Source organism: Pteropus alecto, unplaced genomic scaffold (assembly GCF_000325575.1).
Source record: "Pteropus alecto unplaced genomic scaffold, ASM32557v1 scaffold98, whole genome shotgun sequence".
Lineage (NCBI taxonomy): Eukaryota > Metazoa > Chordata > Mammalia > Chiroptera > Pteropodidae > Pteropus > Pteropus alecto.
The window spans coordinates 13870665-13895746 of NW_006443570.1; the positions used below are offsets into that span (position 1 = coordinate 13870665).

The following is a 25082-nucleotide window of genomic DNA, read 5'->3' on the forward strand; positions in this document are numbered from 1 at the left end:
TCTCTCAGGAAGGGCTATTCAGAGAACCCAACGCACCTTCTCCTCTCCCCCTGCTCCTACAGGGTGCTCTGGCTGCGAGAGGCAGCTTCTTTGTTTCTCCCAGTCTGCCACCCACCTCCCAAGGTTCTGACCTTTGGTATGGTAGCTCTTATTCGCAGATCCCTCTCTCAGACATGTTTGTGTGCAGGTTGGGTGTTTTTTGTTGAGTTTTAGATGTTCAAGGGGAGAAATCTGGGGACATCTCTCACTCCACCATGTTTCTAACGTCTGGACAGTAACTTCCTTTTAAATGCAAATAACTTTAAAAAAGAGTGACATTCTGTACCTTAGTTTTCCTTATCTATAAAATGAGAGGTGTTATGAAAAAACAATTAAAGGAGTTGATACATGTTAAATGTTTTAGAACAGTGTCTAGCACATAGTAAGTACTCAGTAAGTATTAGCTAATATTATGAGAAATATAGGATAATATAGTGAGCTTGCACTCCTGTGTTGAAGTCCTAGTCTTACTACTTGCTGGATGATCTTAAACAAGTTACCTGTCCTTTCTCTACCTTGGTTTCCTCATACGAACAATTGGATTAGTAATAATACCTATTTCAATAGTGTTGTTATAAAGATTAAATAGTGTTGTTATAAAGATTACTAATATATGTGAAGCACTTAGCCCTGAGCCTGCCTAGCAAGTAGAAACACTTTATATAGAGAGTTAGAGGAAATAACAGTAGTAATAGTAGCAGTAGTCATAGCAGCAGCAAGCAGGAGCAGCAGTACCAATTAATTAGTGATTGAAATTTACCTTTCCAGTATACAGGGCAACTTCAACAAATGCCTTGCTTTAAAAACAAACAAACAAAACAATGTTTTTATCGTGTTAGATAATTCGATCTTACTCTGGGCTTAGTCTGTCTACCTAGGACATCAGTTAGCTTTAATGTTTTCTCTTCACAAAATGGCATATTCACTTATGTGAATTATTAATTGTCTGTGAGGGCAGACTTTCTTTCAGGTAGTGGCATGCCTCAATGGAAAGAGACCAAGGGAGTAGGAAAAATAAGCAATCATTTCTCAGAAGTTTACCTCAAATTTGCTGTGATTCACTTGAGCTCAAATGCTCGATCTGTTCATGGGATCTTGATGATTTGTTCTCTCTTTAATGAGCCAAGTGTTTTTCTAAGTAAAATTTCCATTTGTAAAAACGTAAATGGGAAGAAATGGTGAAATATTTTGTTTATCATCATCGTATCTTTCCTCTTGTTTGAGAACTATGAGGGAGCAGCTATTACTACTTATGTACAGATTTTACTATTTTGTTATCATGTAACTTTAGAGCTAAAAGCACTTTAAGCACCTCTCTTCTCTAAATATACAAATGAAGCCTCAGAAGTCCCTTTAGGTTTTTTAATTGCCCTAAGTTGTATAAGGTTATTACCTGATGAAAATCACTAGAGTTCAGGTCTCTTGATTCCTACCTTAGTCCTTTTTTCATTACTCCATACTACCTTCCATTTTTCCCAGAGCAGCATTGTAGACTAATGAAATATAAAAGTCATAACTATTAGTTGTTTAAGAACATTAATATTTGTAATATACATATGTATAAGGCATAAAAATAAGTAGCATCATCACTGATAGAAAAGAAAGTGAAACCTGACCCTTATTTTGCAATATCATTAACCACTCATACAACTCAGAAGGAATCATAAAATTCTCAAAATAGAATTATCTTTAATATTAAAGGGCCACATAGGCCTTTTAGGAACCATTGACTCAGATAAAGTGAGGAAACTTCTCACCATGGGTGAAACTTTACCTACTTAGAGACCTGTGTTCCTGAAAACACAGGCTTCTAGGATAGTTTCTGATACTTTCAGACGAAGAAGTCATTAAAAACAAGAACCTTTGATGTTTAGGGCAAAAAAATTTCCCAGAGCAACTGGAAATAATACAGTGAAAAAGAGCCATTGACTACAATATATGATCATTATTGGTTTGTTTGATATATAATAGGAAAGTAGTGATAAGATTAATTTACTGGAAAGGTTGACAATTTCACTGAAAGCCAAGAGGAGTGGAACCAATGACAAGAAAAATAGAGCAGAGAAGGGTAAAGAAGAAAGAACCTGAGTAGAGATGACATTTTCAGGCAGTGCCGGACACTGAGAGCATTAGATTCCTCAAACAGAAAAGAAAGCCAAAGGCAGTGAAAGGACAGATTACTCTATTTTAGAACATTGGAAATGAAGTGAAGAAAAGTCCATATTCTCCAAGTCTAAAGGGTATGTAATTTACTGAGCCATGTTAAAAGCCTATGGTACAATCTGCATTCTGGGGACAAAAATTACAGCCTCTGATAATCTATTATAATCATTCTATTGTTATATTTTTGTAAAACTCAACCTAATAAGTTTAATGCTGCATAATAGTTTTTTCATCCTGTTTTCTTGCCAGTGTTATCTGTAGATTCATCCAATGGACTAAACTGTGTAGAATAACAAATATTATAAGAATGATTTCATGTAAATTTTCTTTAGAAGCAGGCTCCATATAAGATTTCCAAACCAATCAAAGCATTTCAAATATAATTCCAAATATTTCTATTGAAATTCTGTTAAATGCCAAATTCAAAGGAAAATTTGAAGAAAATTGTTTGTTCAAGTGAGATTAAGGAGACCTAATCTTCCTCAAAATATATTACTACAAAACTTTTAAGAACTAATTTATAGTGCATAAATAGAGAATATAAATATAAATTTAAAAAGGAGTTACTTGTCATCCATATGATAATTATGCAGACATCATTTAAGTTCAAGAATACTTTTATATCAAGAATAAAGTGATTTTTCTGGAGAATAACAAAGTGACCTGGAAGAAGACTTTAATTTTTCAGAAAGTTATTCTTTCATAATGGCTGTGCTGTCTCTGTCTTACTCCATCTTAATAGGAAAAAAGCAAATGACCCAAAAGTTCATTAAAATCTGGATCTGTTTCTAAAAAGTAAGTTCCAGAGCAAGTGATACATTTAATAAGAAATCGGTTACTATACTCTCAGCATTTGGAGCACATTATGAAAACAAAAGTATGGGACTATAATCCTCACTAGGGCAATGGTTATCAATTCTGGCTGCATAGAATCACACATAGAGAGCTTTAAAGTAAAATTTAAAAAAGAAAGAAAAATAAATGCTAATGTTCTACTTCAGACCAAATAAATCAGAAAGCATAACTGAAGGAAAAGGTTGAGTTAATTTAAATAAGCCATTTTTGTTGGTATGGACTCAATATCAGAAAAGCTGTGAGAAAATCAATATTATCTCTAAGAAATTGATATGAAATCCACAGACTGAAGTCCATACATGATTAATAATATAAACTACTCAGGCCTGATTTATTTTGACTTCTTTTGGCCATAGGTCAGTTTGGTTTTATTGTTCCATTATCCATATAATTCTGACTTCCTTGCTGGATAGTCCAATTTAAAATAATGATGGTCCTAAATCTATATTTAATGTAGATCCCAGTTTTTAGTCTTTTATGTACTATGGTCATCATTTTTGCCATATAATGCCCATACTTTATTTGTTTAATATGTTTATATAAATAATTTTACCATTTTACATAAGTAAATGTATTTTAAAAGGAAACTTTATATCACTGTCTTAAATAGAAAATCAGTGCCACATTCCAGAACTAGAAGGTCAAAATAAAAATAAATTCAATGAAAATAAAATTTATTATTAAATTTCAACTAAATAGTGTTGCGTTTTGAAGACTCTGATATTGAGTCCTGTTCTCTATTAAGAAGAGAAATTGTCGAATATTAGATTAGCATATCAAGTATTAGATTATTAGCACATTAATACCAAACTGAGACCCTTTCCTTGAAGTAATCAGAGGATTGAAAGAAAATTGAATAGGGAATAGCTTTTTCACTGTGAACTAGGGTTATCTAATGCCCCAAATAATCTGGTACCTTTCCCATACTTTGAGAAAGTAATTGACAGAGATGCTAAGATTTGGATCTCTAGTAATGAATGAATCTGTGTGCTTCTGAATTGTTTGAAGTTTTAACAATAAGGCTATCTTGCTATTTAAAATTTTTTAATCTAATTAATTGGTATGTAGAAAGAAACCTGCGTTTTTTCTCGTTCTTCTTGCCACTCTTTTCAATGAAAGGCACTGGAGTTTCTTCAGAACTGACTTCTGAAGGGTCTACAAATTGATAGTATTCACCTGGCTTACAGATTAAAGAGCAGAAAACATCTAGTAAAATACTGATACATTGTCTCCCTGTTTTGGCTAAAATTAGGGTGCTGCAATAGCATTAAAAGAAACTGAAGCATCTACTATGCTATTACTATGCTGTTACCTGGAGTTTGTATTTTAAATTTGATGTTTTCTTGTGTTTCAATTACTTTATTTATAAGCAGTGCCTTCAAGACCCACATTCATTGATGAGTATTATCTACTGAAATTCATGTCAGTGTTTATTGAATGCCACTTGAGTTCTTTTATCTATATTATTTTCTATCCTGTCAGATGCCTATGGGATCTTTTTCCAATGGTTAGTCACTCTAGTCTTTGTCTTCACTCTCTCGGCTACAAATACCCTGATCTTTTTAAAACACTCACAGATACACATTCTCGTAGCACCATACCTCCTGCTTCTTCTCAATTCTTATCTGTTTTATCACCTCTAAACTGTGTATAAAATGATTCTATGGTTGCAGTCTCTGCTTCTGGGACCCCACAATTTCTTGATCTTTCTGTGATCAATAGAATAAGTCTCCTTCCCAGATTCCTCCACTACCTATTCTGTAAATATTGTTCTCTCCTTATTCTAGATACTATTATTTTCTTATGCTTCAGGAAGTCTTTTGAGCCTCAGATTTTTATATCCAATCTCTTTCTCTGTCCTGAACACTACACTCAACTCTCCAGGTATCTCAAACCAGAATTTCCCAAAACAAGCTCATTCTCAAAACAATTCCATTCACCCACTTACCTTGTTTTATTATTTTATTTTTTTATTATGGTGACATTGGTTAACAAAACCACTTGCCTTCTTTTAAAAAGATGTCAACTCTTGCCCAGTCATCTAAGCTAGCACCTCACGTACTACCTTAGAATTATCTTTGCCCCTCTTTTATTCATAGTTAGTTATCAGTTGTTTTCACCTTCTACATCTCCTAAATCCATGTTCTTCTCTCCATCTTCTTATTTCTGGATCTATCTTTATGGTTTAGTACCTCATCATCTCTTACCTGAATTATTATTGGAGTCTTCTAACTTATATATCAATTTTCAGTTTCTGCCTCTAGTCCTTTCTATACACTAGACTTATTTTTAAAGCAAAAATTGGATTATGCTATTCTACTGTTTAAAATCCTTTCACAGAAAAATCCTGTCAATATAATGCCAAGTGAAAGAAAAAGAAACAATATGCTATGCTTAAAATGTGATATCTATTTAACAACAGCCAAAATGATAGTTCACATTTCCTAAATGCCAGGCACTTTATATGTGACACTCATGCAATCTTCACAGTAACTGTGAGGTAGATTCTAACATTATCCTAATTTTACCCATGAAGAAACAGGCTTAGAATATTACTTATTGTGAAAGGTCATATAGCTGATAGGTTAGAGCCCTGCCCTTAATTCTAAATAATACTCCATTCTACTTAATTTTTACACATACACATGTATTTTCAGTCACAAAAAAAAAACCACATCAAAATGTCAGCTATGATTAATGCTTAATGATGGGATCTGTATACTTGTCATATATTTCTGCATATTTTTCTAAATTTTCTACACTAACAATGTAATCTTTAGTAATAAAAAGAATAAATATTATTGAATTTTTTAATATCACAAAATGCCTTCCATCATTTCCAGTTTTTAGCAGATTGAAGTCTGGCAGCAGGAAAAAAGAAAGACCAAATATGATATAGATTGACTCCATAAAAGAAGCCATAGCCATGAGGCTATAGGAGCTGAGCAGGGCTGTTGGAGACAAAATGTTGTGGATATACTCATTCATAGGGTCCCCAGGAGTCAGGGCCAACTCAACAGCATGTACCAACAACAAAGTCTAAATTACTTTTTATGGCACAGAGTCCTTCGCAGTCTAAGGACTACCTTACCAATTTTATTTATATACACTCTTCCTCTTTGAAGAAATTAAAATTTAGTTATACATTAAAATATTTTAAATGGCTGTAGCCAACCACAGGAGTCTTAGAAACAATAGATAATTTGGAGACTCATTTTAAAGGCTACATAGTTGTCACATTATTAAATTGTACCTCCTAATCTCTAACTTTATGCTTTTTAGGATGCCAGCCCTATTGTAATCGAGCCATCATCCGTTCTGAATGGAGGAAAATATTCATTCGGAACATCAATACGTTCTGTAGAGCAGAGTGAAGATAAAATTGGAGGAGGCAGCCTTAGTTATGTGAACACCACGGAAGAGAAATTTTCAGACAACATTTCTACCGCTTCTGAAGCCTCGGAAACTTCTGGTGGCGGTAAGTATGACTTGTTTCCCCTGAGGTCAGTTCTGGATCAGTTCTGAAAGGAGTGTACTTTGTAGGAGTGTGCTTGGTAGGATATTGGGCATCAGGCTTTCATTCATAGAAATAAGTTTTGAATGAAGTGGTCAATTATAAGATTCTTGAAATATTTTCACTGATTAAGCCACATCTCTCCATATTGCTATTAACTAATTTTGTCAATAAATTTAGATTTGGGGATTCAGTTTTTGAAAAAAAAAATTATATTTATATTTTCAGGACTCTCTAACAATAAGCACACCTTCATTGGATTAAATGCACCCTAATATCAAATTCTACACACATGTCAGTCTGGAATTTGAGGATTATTTTGTTAATATTGAGGAAGAATTCATAATGCTTCCCATAATTCCCTTCAGTCTTTGGTACCTACGTAAAACTTAGTACCTACATAAAACTTACACTTATTGGGAAAATGCTCTGGTGTTTTTGTGGCCCAACTGAATTGAGTTGATCCCTATTATTCTGCTGATATAGTGGCAGGACTCTCAATCTCACTCTTATCTTTTCTTTGAAGTCTTTTCTCCTTTTCTTTTGAAGTAGTAGGCAGATTGGACAGAGCTAGATAGCTTTTTGTAGAATTTACTGATTCTCCTTCCCCATATGACATTACAAAGATCACTTAAGCAATCCTAGGAGTACTCTCTCTAATGGGCTTTAACACCAAGATTATTTCTTAACCCTCACATATTCTTTTTGTATGTACTCACTCCATAACCAGTGTTATCTACAGGCTGAGCATTGCCACAGATAGTAGGTTCAAAGTGATAGATGGCTAGAATGTTTACCTGAGATTAATATGTAGTTGAGAGCTGAAATGCCTTAAAGTGTCATTGAGGTTCATAGCTCTTAAGTCGTCATTACTCATTTTGTGTGTGTGTGTATTTTTCTATTGTAGCATTTATGCCTTCCTTTCAAATAGATTTGTTAGGGAACAGTGTCTTTCTTTCACCAAGCACTCTTATTGTTTTAGCTCCTTCCCTTTGGTTTATCTACCAAGAAGAATGTTTGCAATGTCTTTGCAGGTAGAAGAAAAGAATTGTGGGAGACTATGTGAGAGCCCAACTGCTTGGCCATACTTCTTCCTTTCCTGTCAGAGGATGTAAAAGTCTTATTATGAATTATCAGATATTCTAGGAGGCTGGCCAAAGTTCATTTGGTAGCAGTTTTTAAAGCTTTTATTCTACTAGTGTTATGTTAGATATCGTCTAGAAAGGAATATTTCCTATCTCCTATAGATTTATCAGAATCTACTGTAATGACATGCCAACAGAAGAATAACATTAACCTAGTAATGGACACTGAGTTCATATCTTTAAGCCTATTTATGTATAATAACTAAAAATAAAGAGACTGCATCCTCTTTTTCCTTACAGGCTTTCTGTATTCTGCTACACCAGGGGCAGATATGTGCTTTGCTCGGCAACATAACACTTCTGACAATAACAACCAGTGTTTGCTAGGAGCCAATGGGAATATTTTGTTGCATCTCAATCCTCAGAAACCAGGGGCTATTGATAACCAGCCACTAGTAACTCAAGAACCAGTAAAGGTAGGTAATTTGACATCTACTTAAAATCATTCTCTTTCAGGTTGCTAATAAATTTCATTCTAGAAGTTTTAGCACATAGCAAAACATTAGTGGTTCATTTGATTAACTTGTTGTGGATGGAAATCTTTTTGCATAGTACATTTCTGTGAGAATATTTTATGATTTAGTACTTGCATAGAAGCAGTGTAGTGATCCTTGGAAATGTTGATCTGTCTTAGAACAGCTATTGCGAAGATGTACTTTCATGTGCATATGGAATTTTTTTCCAAAATAGTAATTTCTATTGTCTGAAAGAAGTATGTAAAAATCAGTCTTATTATTATTATTTCCAAATGTTCTGATGATTTTTTTCAAATGATTTGCCTTGAGCTCCCTTTCTTAGTTTATTTTGAAAGTTAAAAATAACAATCTTTTAGAAAATTAATTTATTATCCAGTAACATAAAACTGAGTAGTGACATGTTCTTCTATATCTATATTTTGTTAAGACACAAGAGACTGTAATATTAAAAATCAACATTTGCATTTCATTCTTCTAAGGCTACATCATTAACACTAGAAGGAGGACGATTAAAACGAACCCCACAGTTGATCCATGGAAGAGATTATGAAATGGTCCCAGAACCTGTGTGGAGAGCACTTTATCATTGGTATGGAGCGAACCTGGCCCTTCCTAGACCTGTAAGTATAGCCAGTAGTGCCTTATATAGGGAGCAGTCATAGATGGGGTCTTTTGTTACTTTGATATATGAACCTCACTACCCACAGATTAGTCCTTACTTATGGTAGCAGAGTACTCAGTACCTGTTCAGCTCAGTTGAACAAATTATACATTCCTTCTCCTTCATTCATACATTTATTCATACATTTATTGAGTGCTGTATTAGGTGCCAGCCATACAATGATGTGCCTGTGGAAGTGAGTGGCTTTTATGGAGTGGAGGGAACAGTTAGTAGACTACATAAAGTCAGGAAATTATGAGGCTAGGCTATTAAATAAATCATCCACATAAACTCAGACATTAGGATAATGCAGGTCTTAGGCTGGAGTAGGAGTCTGAGAGCCAGGGCCAAAAACTTTAGTGAATGTAGGGAAAGTGGTGCATATTTTACTTCTGAAATTGTTATTCCATTAACCACACAGGCATCTAGTGAGGGATCAGGTTCATCTTGTAGCTCTTGGTGGATTTTTGTGGTTAGTTTTTTTGAAGGAGGAATTAAGGAAGATCACAACATATGATAACAGGAATTCAAACCTAGTGAATGAATTCTGTTTGTTGCCATTACTAGGATGAGTCATTTAGAGCATAAGTAAAATGCTCTAAAATAATTTAAAGGACTTAGAGTATGTAGTACCAAACTTCAGTGAGTTTGCAGCGTCATTTGTTGTGCTTATACAGTAAACAGCAGGACTAATTATCCTGAATACTCATTATATTGTTGATGTAATAAAATACTTTATAAGAAGATTCTTTTGGTATATTAAGAAACACTGTCGCTTACATAATGTCTAAGCTAGAGCTTTCTTATACCAGGAAGGTTTTGCATAGATGAGATAAAATAAGTTAGATCACTTCCAAAAAGTAAAATCCTGCTATAAAGCCTTAGTCTATAATTTCGATATTCCTAATAATTTTGATATAATTTTGAGTTCCTAATAATTATTAAAAATTTAATTTAATTATTGTTGGCTTCAACAGGTTCTTAGTGTATTTCACATTAGGACTCTTAGATAGATACATATAAATATGAATATACATAGATATGTATACATATATATTATATTCTTTATTTATTAGGGGTGGGGTTGTCTTTGAGTTAGTCACTTAATTTCTGGGACTTTCCTTCTCTTAATAGTATATATTTGTAGAGGAAACATTGTGATAATTATGTGTTGTGTGTGTGTGTGTATATACATATACACACATATATATGTATATATATACATAGAGAGAGAGAGAGAGAGAAAGAGAATTTGATGTTTTATAGCTTGCCTGAATCCAGATTACCAGTGTTGCAATCTCTAAATTTTATTTTCTCATCTATAAAATGGAGATAATAATATCCAGCTTATTAGAGTTGTTTTGATAATTAAATAATACATATGATTAGCACAGCATCTGATTCATAGTAAGTGGTCAGTAAATATTGACTGTTACTAATGTCATCTTCCCCAAAATCTCATTTAATCTGAAATCATAAGTAATTATGGTTGTCAGTTTTCTTACAGTGGTCTTACAGGAGAGTGTCAGGGAGAGCACCTCTTACTGCTTTCATTTAAATAAGAGTCTAAAAAGCTCCCAGCTGGAGCTTTTTGATTGCCATGCTATAAGCATATCAGAATGTGCAGAATACTTTAAAGAAATAATCCTAAAGGGTTGGTTTGTAGCATTGTTTGTATTGTGTTATTTTCTGCTCCTTCTAGATAATAAAAAATGCTCTGTCGCCGGACGTTACTTACTAGGGCAAAGGAAATAAAATAAAACCTATTGAGACTATTATATTAAAATTCTGTAAGAATTTATGTTTTAAAGAGTTCCAGTGTTAATCCTGCCATCTGTTTGGAATACTAAATTGATAACGTGCTCCTCTTAAAACTCTTAAAGCAGATCTCTCTCAGTCTTTTTCAGTTCCTCTCATTGCCTTTACTCCCAGTGTCTTTCTCTTGGTCCCTCTCAGTCTTTCTCTTGGTACTCTACTCTGTCTCTCTCACTGTCGTCTCCCTTAGGCTCTCTCACTCACTGCCTCTGAGAGGAGACCACACTCTGTCTGTGGAGTGTTGCCTCTTTTCTAAAAAACTTTCCTTTTGACCCTTAAAAAAAAAAAAACTCTTAAAGCAGTATTTTGATAATGTAATGTTTTCCTGTGTCTTTGATCTGGCAAGCAAGTTATTGGAGGGAGTTTCTGTAAAATCCTATTTCAACAATGTGAATCCCAGTTAGTTTTTATCATAGACAAAAACATGAACAGACCAGTTACACAGTAGAACATAGATAGTAAATATTTATATGGAAACTTTTATCCTCACTAATGCAAGAAATAAAATTTTAAGTAAATTTATAATACTCTTTATATATGTTAAGCCAGTGGGGTGTTTTTAAACGTTTGATGATAAGGTTTTGTGAGAATAGTACATTCATACATTTCTGGAAATATTGTAATGACATGAATACTTCCATACTTTTTTTTAAATACTTCCATACTTTTTGACTTGTTACTCCAGCCTGAAGAATTTGTCCTTTAAAAGAATGTGTAATATGTAAAAGCAAAATATGTATACATGAAATACATAAAAGTGAAAAGAGGGTGTGAGGGTAGTGCCAGAATAAAGCCAAAAGACCATCACCCCAATGATGGACAATTCAAATTGACCTGCCTATTCTTTTCAATGCCTATCTTACTAAGGTTTGGATCTTTTAAAATCACCTTAATAGTATAATTCTTTAAAGAATGTCAGGTCCTTCTCCTTTAAGGATAAAATTGCACAAGCACAGGATACCATGATTTATTAATAGTTACTTTGGTGTGTGTTCAGTTTCAAGCCTTGCCATCCCTTAGAACACTGAATGTAGATAATATTTAAGTTTTTTAAATTTTATTTTGATGTTGCTGCTTTTATTGAAAAATTAAAAATAAGTATATTTATTGTTACTGCTTTTAAATGAAAGAAGAGAAAATACTGGGAATTCTAATCTTAGAAAGTAGATTTAGGAGCAGAAACCTAGGAGTATTTAAACCCATGCAATTTAAATCTATGAATTTCTAGAATCTAACTATAAAATATAGAGTGTGAATCTATTGAACATTTTAGTTTAAAAATAACCAGAAGTTAAATAAAATTGGGAAGTTTTATTTCTCCTTTTACAGTGATCACTTTATATCTTTTAAAACAACAGGTGATCAAGAATAGCAAGACAGAAATCCCAGAGCTAGAATTATTTCCTCGATATCTTCTATTCCTGAGACAGCAGCCTGCCACTCGGACACAGCAGTCTAACATCTGGGTGAATATGGGTATGATGAGCCTGAGAATGTTTCCTCAGCATTTACCAAGAGGTAACTTAAGAATGCAGCAAGAATATCATGCATTTCCTTAAAAAAATAAAAAATGAAAACGAAGTTGGTCAAAGTCTGGTGCTATTGTACCAGTAAATCACTTGTGGGGCTTAGATCTATGGTCATGCGCAAGACTGTGTGGGATAGAGACAAAATCTCAGCAGCAAACTAGATTATTTCCTTTTCTGGTTTGTAAATATACAAAGATAATAGATAGAAATAGATTTTACATACTTTGTTTCTTCGAAGACAAGCTATTGCAAATTGTTTGCTTGACCTAAATTAGAGGCTGTCAGTCAGTGACTTGTCTTTTTAACTCCACTCAAATTTTTAGAAGTAATTTTATTGGCAATATCACCTTTAATTTGGTTTTTGGTGTCTCTTGTGGGTTTGTTTTTTTTTTTTTTTTTTTTGACAAAACATGGTAAGTTTTTTATGCTAGGTCTTACGAGCCTTTGTAAGAGACAGATAATACAAAGCAAAAGATATATTTTTTAAAATGAAAGTGACACATTTCCTTTGCAAAACATCAAACCTATCAAAATGACAAATAAGTTCCCATTTTAATGTGTTACATGCAAAAAAGTCCCCTTTGATTTCCCTATGAAATTAAATTTTATTGATGGGCAGAATTTTCTCTGTTTTTTGCTTTGCAAATATTTGAAATTATTTGAGTTTATCCATTCCAGAATGTTATTATAATTAATATAACATAGTATACAAGAACTACCTATGAACCCAAACCAACCCTATGAGTACCATCCCTCCTTTGAAATCAAATAGGGTTATTCTTCCTTAAAGGATATATTCAGATAATATATAGTTAGATAAGAATTATAGCAAAGCAGTGGCCTCTGCCTAACCAAACTTTGTCTTTGAGGAAACCATCAAAATCAAGGAACAGAGAAATAAAATCTCTATGAAACGTTTTGATTTAATTTTCCATTGAATAAAAGTATTTACCTTGCTTCTGTGGCACCCATAGGCACATATCTTTTTCGATTTTCTTTGAAAAGTAACATGAGAGGCAAGATTTGTTGTTGCACTTTTAGTAAGTATTCTTTGCAACTCTTGTGCTGATCCTAGATTTTTGCTGCTCTGTAAATTCCACTAGATTTGTTGATGCTATTCAGAAGTGCAAAATTATATATAAGTGGCTGCCTGCTTAATGAGCCATGCTATAAAAACTATCTAAAATTCAAATAAATTTCTTATGTGGCTTAGAACAATAGAAATTGACTTGGACACTATACTTGTAATTGCTTCTGAATCCTAGCACTGGGTAGTTGTTGCTCCAAATTTATTCTTAATTTGAAATTTTATTCCTTACTAATTAGTTATGAAATCAATCATTAATCATTTTGAAGTTTATAAAAATATGCTTTCTTGCTGTAATCTTATAACTAATCCTCTGATGTATAATTAGAGATATTTGCTTTTTTGTTTTCCTTTAGGGATTATCCTTTGCTTGCTGATAGTAAAAGGTTTGCTTTGCTATATGTTTAATATTGATCACAGTTGGGTTTTGTTTTGCCATAACATAGTTTTTATCTTTCTCATTACTCAATTTATTACAGCTATTTACTAGGCTCTTTTATTCTATTTGTATACAAACCTTACCACAGTTATAATGACCGAAATGTAGCCTTTTTGACAGTCAAGGCTATAGAAGTCATTGTTTCTTAGATGATTTTTCAGCTGATTTTAGGTGAGTGAATTCTTTTTAGGAGCTCTAAAAAAGCAGATGATGCCCATACTTTAATCTGCTTTATTTAGTAGGTGAAGACTCAAAGTGCATTTAATAAGAAGAAAAAAGCTCAGTCACCATGGAATGGGTGGAAGACTACCTGAAATGTATAATTGTACCCTACATGGATTATATTTATATGTTAACTTTTTTTTTGTTTTGGGTTGTTCAATAAACTATAACCTCCCATAGGCAAATATGATCATTTTAAGACAGACCTTTTGCCTGGATTTTTGGCTGAATAGTTAACCAGGGTTTAGCAGATTGTTTTTAGCAATCAGCCTATCTTTGATTTCCATGCTCTCTTGTCATTTTATCACCCTTCTCTATTGAAGTATATGTTTAGACTTGACATATTTTTCCTTCGCTCTTCCCTCTTTCCTCTTCCTGCCTGCCACTCTCTGTTTCCACCTTGAGCCTTTCAGGAATTCAAGGTCATGTCTACTGTCAACTTACTAGGCAGGCAGGCCGTATGATTTTTACCCTCTTCTACCTTTTAATAGGATAATTTTTTTGGTCACGGGAAGCTTTGTGGCTTTACTTTAAAGTTCTTTTTGGTTACATGGAATCTATGCCTACTTAGAATTTTAAGTAAAATTTTCTTATGTAATTATACCAGTGTGCCAGGTAATTGGGCCACTTAATGATTGAGAGTGATGGGATTAGTAATTCAAAGGCAGTTTATTTTAAGAAAATGGAACAGGTGAATCCACTTACCTATCTGTGGAATTCAGATCCAGTCTCATTTTCTCTTCCCAGTCTCTTTATCAAATCCAGTCTCTTTATCTTTTGATTTTGCTGTTGCATGTGACCCAGCTGAGGGCAGCCAAGATACTAATGCCTATTGTTTATATCTGCCACTCTTCTGGGATCCAAGTACTGCCAATTATTTGGGCCTCTGTGATTTTATTGCTTCCTTTCAAAGTTAAGGCTTTGAACTCTAAGGTACTTGGGTCTCCTGTCTTCATTTTAAAGTTTTATTTTAAATCTCCTTATTTATAAAATTATTAAGCCTCTAATTCTCTTTTCTCATCATTATTTCATAAAATAGTTTGGTCCCAATTACTGAGGGATGCTTATTTTTTTACATTCGCCTTTTGCTTATTGTGATTACTATGGTCATAGGAAATGTACCGTCTCCGAATGCACCATTAAAGCGGGTTTTAGCCTATACAGGCTGTTTTAGTCGAATGCAGACCATCAAGGAAATTCACGAATATCTGTCTCAAAGGCTGCGCATCAAAGAGGAAGATATGCGCCTGTGGCTATACAACAGTGAGGTAAGAGGCATTTCAGTCATGAAGAGTACCAGATAAGGTGTGAAATCCCTATCTCATGAGTTTTGGGTTATTGTCTACAATAATCATGCTGAAAGTGAAACCTTCAGTTAAAGCTTCAAATTTTAAATTACTATATGTATACATATAAATATTTGTCACCTGAAATCCATAATACCACTTGCTGCTTATCCGGGAAAGCACCATCTTAGGAGATTATTGTTATAAAGTAACAGCAAATATCTTTTTTTTTTTTTTAACTAAATAGAGTTTATTTTGGATTTATTTTAAGGTAACATACACCTGTTAAATTCGAATAACACAAAAGTGTATAGTTAACATTCTTCCTTCCCATTCTCTGACCCCTATCTTCTATTCTCCTCAGAGGTGGTGCTGTTAATTGCTTAATATGCAATGTGTTTTCAGATTATACTCTAAAATTGGATCATAGGTAGTTTTAACCAGTTCTCTATTCCCTAGTTTATTTTTTTTTTTTTTACATCCTCCTTTGGTCACCATTAAGAGGCAGTATAGGAAAATAGTTAAGAGCATAGCTCCTGGAGCCACACTCCAGAGATTAAATCCTGGCCCTGCTGCTTGTTAGGTATATAACCAAAGACAAGTCAATTTCTCTATCTCAGTTTTCTCATGAGTAAATGGGGAGAATAATAGTATCTCCCATAGGGGAGTCATAAGAATTAAATGAATTAATTGTGTGAGCACTTGAGAAAGGGTGAGCATAAACAAAACTGTCTAATTCTACTGTGTGACATTTGATTTTCCTTGTCAGTTCCTAGTGAGTGATCAAGTTCTCTCTTGGTCATAAGCACATGTACTGAATTTCATACTAGGAACTAAATAAAATTTCTTCTGTAAGCTATTCAGAAAATGTAAATCTCAGTGAATTTTTTGGTTTAATGTGTGATGAATCTTCTTCTGGTCTCTCCAAAATTCTATATAACTTTGTTTTAGAGACATTAAGTACATGTTTATGAAGTATACATTGTTTCTCCTCATTTTACCACCTAAATTTTAAGTATTTCTGAACAACTGTAGTATGTGTAATATCTGTCACATGAGTTATGAAACTATAGACATTTTAAAGATTTTTATTAAAATACAGCTAACATACAATATTATATTAGTTTCAGGTTACAAGGACATTTTTAATTGTCATTTATTTTTATTCCCATATTTGTTTCAGTTTTAGGAATCAAATTAACAAAAATGTTTCCTCCTCCATACACAGAATTACCTCACTCTTCTGGACGATGAGGATCATAGACTGGAATATTTGAAAATCCAGGATGAGCAGCACCTGGTAATTGAAGGTACAGAATGGAAGCATGAATCTGTATCAGTTTTTTTAGGGGAAGAATTTAAAGATTTAGTTATTTACTAATAATCCATTTAATAATTTTCCAACTACTTTTGATCATTTTATTCTTAATGGTAAAGAAAACCCATTAAACCCTTACATAGTTTTACATACCATTTAGTTTGCTTTAAAATAAATATATTGCTGGCAAGGTGTGGAAATGGTGAGTATGGGTGAAAATGGTGGGCGGAAACAAGTAATTCAGTTATAAATTTACAAAGTTACTTAAAAATTTCAGGCTGCCTCTTTGAGTTTGAGTAAGGAAACTAACTTTCTTACATAGTTGGTGGTATAGGCTTTAGTCATCAACACTGATCCCTCATCAACAGAGCTTGTATATTCACACAGATTTACACACATATAAAAGGTATGCACATGTCGTTGAAAACTTAAAGTATGTCTTTACCCATCAAGATTCATGGAAACATTGCTAGCTACCTTTGTTTTAAAATGAATAGATTACTCTCACAGTTGTCACAATTTAAAAATGAATTGTAGTTCTAATGTATTAACTTTAAGAGCTTTAATTACTTTTATAGATGGTTGAGCGTAATTTTAGTTCAGATAGGTAATTGAGGGAATAACTAGCTAATTAATTCTAACCAAGTGACTATAAAAACTCCAATATAATCAAATGGTTTCAGAGTCAATTACTAAAACTAACTTGATTTTTTTTCTTTTAGTTCCTGATTTAGAAATAACTTTTTTTTAACAGAAGCAATTGAGTGGGTATGATTTCAATGGATAAAATATTAACATTCTTCTGTCTTTCCAGTTCGAAACAAAGATATGAGTTGGCCTGAGGAAATGTCCTTTATAGCAAACAGTAGTAAAATAGACAGACACAAAGGTAAGTCTCCATTGTATTATTTTTAAAGAGATTATCTTGAAATTATTCTTTATTTTCCCTTTCTTCTTATTTTTCTTTTTCCTGAAGCATCAAATTTTTTCAAACCTTACAGTTAAATAATTAATATATTTTTAAAGATATAACACTAGAAGAGAATTGTTTGGATTCTAAAAAACTCAAAGCAATTAAAGAGAGTCATTGCTGCTTCTAGATTACAGATGAGTGTGCATTATCATGATTGCCAGTAACATCCCATGAAAAACCTCTAGCATTACAAGACGAGATAGGGAAATATTAGCTCCATTTAGCTGATTAAAAGAGTTATAAAAACAATGCATCTCAAATATAAGTAACTGGTCTATGACTTCTTACTACAGCTAGGCTTCGGTTCTCATATTGTTTGTTCCAGTTCCCACAGAAAAGGGAGCCACAGGTCTGAGTAACCTGGGAAATACATGCTTCATGAACTCAAGCATCCAATGTGTTAGTAACACACAGCCACTGACACAGTATTTTATCTCAGGGAGACATCTTTACGAACTCAACAGGTAATCTTTCTTGTGTTGTTGGCTTCTTAACTTTTTATAACTTTGACATGAAACCAATATCACCTAAATCTCCCCTTTCTTTACCATGGGAGAGAAAAGTCTTATCTTATTTGCCCTATTTAGAATGAAATAAGGGCCAGGGGATACTTCTTTTTTAAAAAATAGATATTTTGATGTGCAAAAACAGATGCTAGGCATTTCTGTGCCCATGTGATTGCGATTTATGAGAATCTTTGGCAACAAATTTTCCTCTCAAACTCCTAGGACAAATCCCATTGGTATGAAGGGACATATGGCTAAATGCTATGGGGATTTAGTACAGGAACTTTGGAGTGGAACTCAGAAGAATGTCGCCCCATTAAAGCTTCGGGTAAGCAGGTTAAAATAATATGAAAGTATTTAAGTCCTAAGCAGTTATTTAAGTAATTATTTTTTCTCTACATTTTTTTTTTATGTTTATAGTTTAATTTTTTTGGATCCTTCACTAAACATAAACTGAATGTCAAATACTTTCACTTGTTCTAATATGTGCAAAATAACCCCATAGATGGATTGAGTGGGTAGGGACAGTTTAAATTTGGTGTGTCATTTATTTTACTAATCAAATATCTTCTCTATATAGTAAACCTTTCTGTTAGTCCGTCACTGTTAACAGTATTCTAACTACAAAATAGACCTCTGAGTCTAATGAAGGTTACTCAACATATTTTTAAATTACTAAGATAAGTTCTATTTGTAGAATTTTTTTAAAGTATCAGAAAGAAAGAAAGAACTTAATTGATGGATAAAATTTTATAATAATGCCCTACATAGTGCATTTTAGTGAAGTGAGGATTATTTTTCATCTTTATTTAAAAACAAGGTAACATCTTTTTAGGTTAAAATTAATAGTCATAATTATAATAGCTAAAAATTTGACTACTTACCACTTACAAGGTACTATTCAAATTATTTTATATGTATTAACTCATTTAATCTTCTGTTTTTCCCTATAATGTAAAGCAATGTTATCTCCATTTTATGGCTCAGGAAACTAAGGCTCAGAACAGTTAAATAGCTTGCCCAAGATTACAAGTAAGTTAGTAATTTGTCACAGTTAAATATGAAGCTTTTATGCCTCTAGTAATAAAAGTTAGGATACAAAAAGACAGGAAAAGTTACTTGCAAAAGAAAACATTATAATAGGAACTCATTTAATGTGAGCAAATACTATTTTAATATTTCTGTCTTATCTGTCTTAAATTATCTATATACCTAAAGAACTGTTTGCTTATGTAATACTGAACTAGGACACAGTATTGGCCAAAATACTTTCCTTTTCCTTTTTTTTAAAATTTTTTTTGTCATTTGAGATTAAGATTAGAGAGCTTTCATGATTATCCAAAGTATTTTTTCTTACATAGAGACAGACTAAATACTATACTACTTAGTTTCTTTTATAATGCCTCTGATTAAATTAGCATGTTCATTCCAAATTGTATTCAGTAGGAAATAATGAGTTTGATTCCTCTTATAATTATAGTGGACCATAGCAAAGTATGCTCCCAGGTTTAATGGGTTCCAGCAACAAGACTCCCAAGAACTTTTGGCTTTTCTCTTGGATGGTCTTCATGAAGATCTCAACCGAGTTCATGAGAAGCCATACGTAGAGCTGAAGGACAGTGATGGCCGACCAGACTGGGAAGTAGCTGCAGAGGTTTGTCAATTTTAAGTTTCTAATGTAAGCAGTTAGATAAAGTGTTCTGGCCACAAATGTGTGTTGCACGGCTTAAATTCTGTGATCAGAATTTTACTGTGAAAATAAAGGAATTTGTATTTCTCTGCTTAATTTTCATGTAGTAATGCCAAAACAAAACATCCTTAACGAAAATAGAAAAAATGTTACCTTTTCACACTGTAAACTTCTGGGAGAGGATGTAAAAATAATGATTCATTAGAACTTCAGGAGTCCCCATAATTGCTAAAGTAATGTGTACAGTTACCAATAGGCACATTTTATTTGCTTTTTAATGGACAGAAAACTATGATAGTCATCATTTTTACCATGGTAAGAACAAAGGATAAAAGAAACAGAATTTTTCATCCAAATTTAGTATTTTATAGATTGAGCAGAAAGAATCACATTTTATTGAATAATTGGTTTTCTCTACTATCTCAGTAGGCAATACATTTTAAATTACATATCTGAATTGTAAATTGGTAGGCAGAAAGCTTTTATATTTCAAGTGAATGTTAAGGATTGTATTCTTGACATTTAAATTCAATATATTTAACCAGTTCTTCTGAATTAAAAAAAATTTTTTTTTTTCCTCTAATCTTTTTCCTTGGTAGGCCTGGGACAACCATCTGAGAAGGAATAGGTCAATTGTTGTGGATTTGTTTCATGGACAGCTAAGGTCCCAAGTCAAGTGCAAGACATGTGGTCATATAAGCGTTCGATTTGACCCATTCAATTTTTTGTCTTTGCCACTACCAATGGACAGTTATATGCACTTAGAAATAACAGGTAGGTCACAAAATACGGGAATATTTTTTAACTCCATTGTCTTTTACCTTACTCAAGTAGCCTGAATTTAAAAATATGGTCATTCATTTATAATGCGTTCTCATAAAAATTGGTAGACAGCATGCTATTATCTAACAATCTATATTCAGGTATGATTTGAGGTTTGAAAGACTTGGAACGTGGAATATCGATTTCTCTATTTCAGATGTGACAGAAACTCTTTAAAATCTTGCAAAGCCACTCACACCTCTGTATCAGATGAACATAAAAAAAATGATTCCAATCAATATTATCCTGAAGTACCATTCATTGTAGTGTTTACATATAAAATAAAAATTCTGGACTGGAATGTTTGTTATTTCCAAGTCATACACACACATAGTGTAAAGCTTTCAGTGAAGTCTGCATTTTACTAATAAAAGATCTTTTCTCTTTACTAGTTATTAAGTTGGATGGTACTACCCCTGTACGTTATGGACTAAGACTGAATATGGATGAAAAGTACACAGGTTTAAAAAAACAGCTGAGTGATCTCTGTGGACTTAAATCAGAACAAATCCTTCTTGCAGAAGTACATGGTTCCAATATAAAGGTAATATAAACTATTTTTTCTAGGAAACCCTTGATTCCATCCTTTGAAGAATACAGTTTTCTCAGTTAATTGTGATGTTAAGTGACCAAGGGAGATACTAAAACACAACAGCAACTGAACAAAAAAAATTGTTAAATTTTCCATTCCAAAAACTTCACAGGGTTGTACCAGAATAAAAGAGTAATAATGGTGGTGGTATTTTTAAAAGAAGGGTCTTATGTAAGCTCAGAGCTACCTATATGGTGTGATCTAGCTGTGTCACTACAGTATAGCTTTCCCCCCAGTGACACTAAGCAGCTCTTCTGTATTACCACTGTCACTAGAATTCTTCCTAGTTTAAAGTATTTTATATATTGATGAATGTGTGCTTTTAGTATTTATTTGTGAATGTATACACCTGGTCTTTCAACACACTATGAAGTTAGAGAGTGAAGACAAATTGACACAGACCACTCCCTTCTACATACCAGCTGGAGAAACAAGTAATTTAATAAACATATTGCCTACCCTAAGTTGAGCTCCTACCATTGGTATTATTTATATTCTTCTTTAGGGTTTCTGAACAAACTCCTACCTCGCTGATATTTTTTTCACATGTAATGCAAAGGCAAGGTTTCTCTGAGGGTTTAGTGTTTTTGATACCTGAAGTGAAAGACAGAACTTAAGAAACAAATTATATATAACATACTTCCTTCCTATGGAAAGGGATAACTTTTGTCAGTGAAGCTTTCAGTTTATTAAGATTTTATCCTTTAGTTGCTTGAGAAAAAAATATTCACTTATCTTGTTTGTTTTGTGATGAAAGCACCTAGGATATTTGCTTCAAATATATCAGAGAGTTCATTTTTTATTTTATCTGGAACATTTCCCCTTCTCATCTTGCCTCTTCTTTCTATAGAATTTTCCTCAGGACAACCAAAAAGTACGACTCTCAGTGAGTGGATTTTTGTGTGCATTTGAAATTCCCATTCCTGGCTCTCCAGTTTCTGCTTCTAGTCCAATACAGACGGGTAAGGTCCAACTAGAGCGCCTTCTCATGATTTCAGCTTCAAATACTGGTCTAAGGGTTGTCATCTTTTTTATATTTGTTTGGGCTAAGAATATCAGACCAAAAGATTTTTTAAAAGCTGAAGGAAACCTTGGTGATGATTTGGCTCAACTTCCTCATTTTATGATGAAGAACCTAAAATCCAGAGAACCTAAGTGACTAAGTTAGATAATTGTTAGCTAAATCTATCACTGGAATTCAGATCTTTTTACTCTTTACTACTAATATTGCAAAGGATAGTATGAAAGGAATATACTATAATAAAACAAAGTAATAAATACAACTCAAAGGAATATTGCATGTGATTTAATATGGTCATCCAATGAGTCTTTTGGCTATTAATATGGTTTGTCAATTCTTGTTTATACCATCAATAACTGGGTTCATTCTCCAGTTTCAAAGGGAGAATGAGGCTCCCTCTCATTGGCACTTAATACATAGTACCGATGGTGGGTTGGTGGGGATTTAATATCGCTTTTTTTGTTTAGATCATCACTGGTAATAGAACTCTCTGCAGTGATGGTATCCAATATAGTATCTACTAGTCATATGAACTGTTGAGCACTTGAAATGTTGCTAGTGAGACTGAGGAAATGTATTTTTGACTTATTTTCATTTTAATTTAAAAAAGCAACATCTTTCATTAATTGTAACAAATTATCACTGGTAAAGGTTTTCGTTAATGGAGGGGGCTATGTGTGTAGGTGGGGCAGGGAGTACATGAGAAACCTATGTACCTTCCTCTTTTGCTGTGAATCTAAAACTGCTCTAAAAAATAGTCTTTCAAAAAATGAATCAAAAAGCAAAAGTAACATCTAGCTAGATTGTACAACTGTATTGTACAAAACAGTTTTAGAGGAATGGAGAAATGAATTTTTAGAGGAGAGGGAAAAGGAAACAAGTGGTAGAACTATCTGTGTGCCAAAATATGGTGCTAATAAAGGTTTTTGCAAAAATTCTGCTTACAGTTTCCAGCAGTTATTCTTGATGTCATTTAGTCTTAAGTATGAGTTACAAAAGTAAAATCTGAAATAAAAATCTTCCAATCAACTAGAATTATTTGCATTATAACTTCTCCCTATCCTTTTTTAAAAGAGACTACACTAGGTCCCCACAACATTTGAGAAAAGAGCTAAGATGGAGGTGCTACAAGCTTATGATGCTGCACTTATTTTTGAATTTGTAGATTTCTCTTCTTCCCCATCTACAAATGGAATGTTAACCTTAACCACCAATGGAGACCTGCCCCGACCTATATTCATCCCCAATGGAATGCCGGGAATGCCGCTGAGAAGAACTTCACAAATGGAGTGGTGAATGGTCATATGCCAGCTCTTCCTGACAATCCCTTTACAGGCTATATAATTGCAGTCCACCGAAAGATGGTTAGTTTAATGTTAAGCAAGTTACTGCTGGTCTTGCCAGTGTCATTGTGAAACATAGCCATTTTTTGTCTTTGCAACATCTTCATTGTGTTTACTTTTCAGTGTGTTAGCTGTGGTAAGTGATCAAAGCCAGGATTTAGTATCACACATGACAGCATGTGTATGAAATGACATTCCTCACTAATATATTAAGCAGCAACAGGATAGCTGGTACATCTGAATACTATTTTCTTTAAAAAGTTTGTGTCTCCTCTATGTTCACATAGGCACGTACATCTTTTCAGCCATGTAAATGTGGATGCCTTTGCACACGGTTTTGTTTGTTCATTTATTTTGGAGAGGAGAAACAAAAATGTTCTTGGGCAAGATAGGTGGTTTCCTAGGACTGCTGTGACAAATTACCACATACTTGGTTGCTTAAAAAACAGAAATTTATTCTTTCACAGTTCTAGAAGCCAGAAGTCTGAAATCAAGGCCTCAGCAGGGCTGTTCTCTCTTCAAAGGCTTTAGGGTAGAATCCTTCCTTGCTGTTTTCAATTTCTTTTAGGAGGAAGGAAGAATTTGTGATGGGGAGGAAGCAAAAGGGTGGCTTTTGGAGTGCTGGCTGTATTCTGTTGGTTAATCTGACTGGTGATTACACAGCTATTTGCTTCGTGCTAATTCTTTTAAATGTACATCCCCCCACCTTTAAATTAGTAACTCAAGATCGTTACAAATTTTTAATCGTTACTTAAATTTAAGTTTCTGACTATATGGACAGTGTTCTGTGGACCATGTTCTAGGCAGGGTTGTGTGAGTGGACAGCCTAGAGAATTAAGGGGATACATTGTGACTTGGAATTGTCTTTAAGCACAGCTTCAACTGGTCTCATCAGCTAGAATAATTGGGTGATTCATGCATTTCCTTATGTCTTTTTTTTAACAAGCATTATCAGATCATATATTAAGAACTCTGGTGTAATTTTGTAAATCTTTCTTAGAAAACGACTCTTCAGTTATGTATATGTTACATAAAGTACATGGTAAATGCTAAAGCATTATATACAGGTTTTTGTAATTATTGGATCATAAAGCGATATTCTCACCTTTAAATTTTCACCTTGTAACCAGTCCTCTATTTCTAGTTTCCTTTATCATCTAGCCAGCTGCTTTTGGGAATACCTAATATTGATTTACCATCTGTCTGTCACAATTCAACTTCCTTTTCCCCTAATTTCTATGAAAGGCAATAGCATTTTCCATGCTAAAGGCTAAAGGCTGGAAGTATTCTTAGATTTTTTTCCCCTTTTCTTCTAAAACCCTATATTTAATATATCACTATGCTCTTTAATTCCTTCTTTCAAAATACTACTTGAATTTATTGTTTCTTCATTTTCTTCATTGCCATCTTCTTTTAGACACTTTGATCTCATGGTTGAACTACTTTGAAAGTAGTTTATTTTTCTTTTATTTCTTTCTGCGAGATAAAAAAGAAGAAGAAGAAGAAGAAGGCAGGGCACCATAGGCAAGAATATTCAGAGAATAAAGGGAGAAAAAGAAAAACAGTGTATTGACACAACTAATGGA

General features: G+C 33.3%; 1 protein-coding gene across 1 annotated transcript in view; it reads left to right on the plus strand.

Annotated features, from left to right (window-relative positions):
- The window catches only part of USP32 (ubiquitin specific peptidase 32), a 171637-nt gene that overhangs the window by 130387 nt on the left and 16168 nt on the right, over positions 1 to 25082 (plus strand). The window contains 15 exon segments of the mRNA XM_006924912.3: positions 6340 to 6535; positions 7957 to 8132; positions 8672 to 8812; positions 12027 to 12144; positions 15059 to 15213; positions 16460 to 16541; positions 17364 to 17438; positions 17848 to 17986; positions 18251 to 18356; positions 19509 to 19682; positions 20318 to 20492; positions 20933 to 21084; positions 21983 to 22094; positions 23319 to 23411; positions 23414 to 23517. Of these exon segments, the coding sequence (XP_006924974.1) occupies positions 6340 to 6535; positions 7957 to 8132; positions 8672 to 8812; positions 12027 to 12144; positions 15059 to 15213; positions 16460 to 16541; positions 17364 to 17438; positions 17848 to 17986; positions 18251 to 18356; positions 19509 to 19682; positions 20318 to 20492; positions 20933 to 21084; positions 21983 to 22094; positions 23319 to 23411; positions 23414 to 23517 (1998 nt within the window).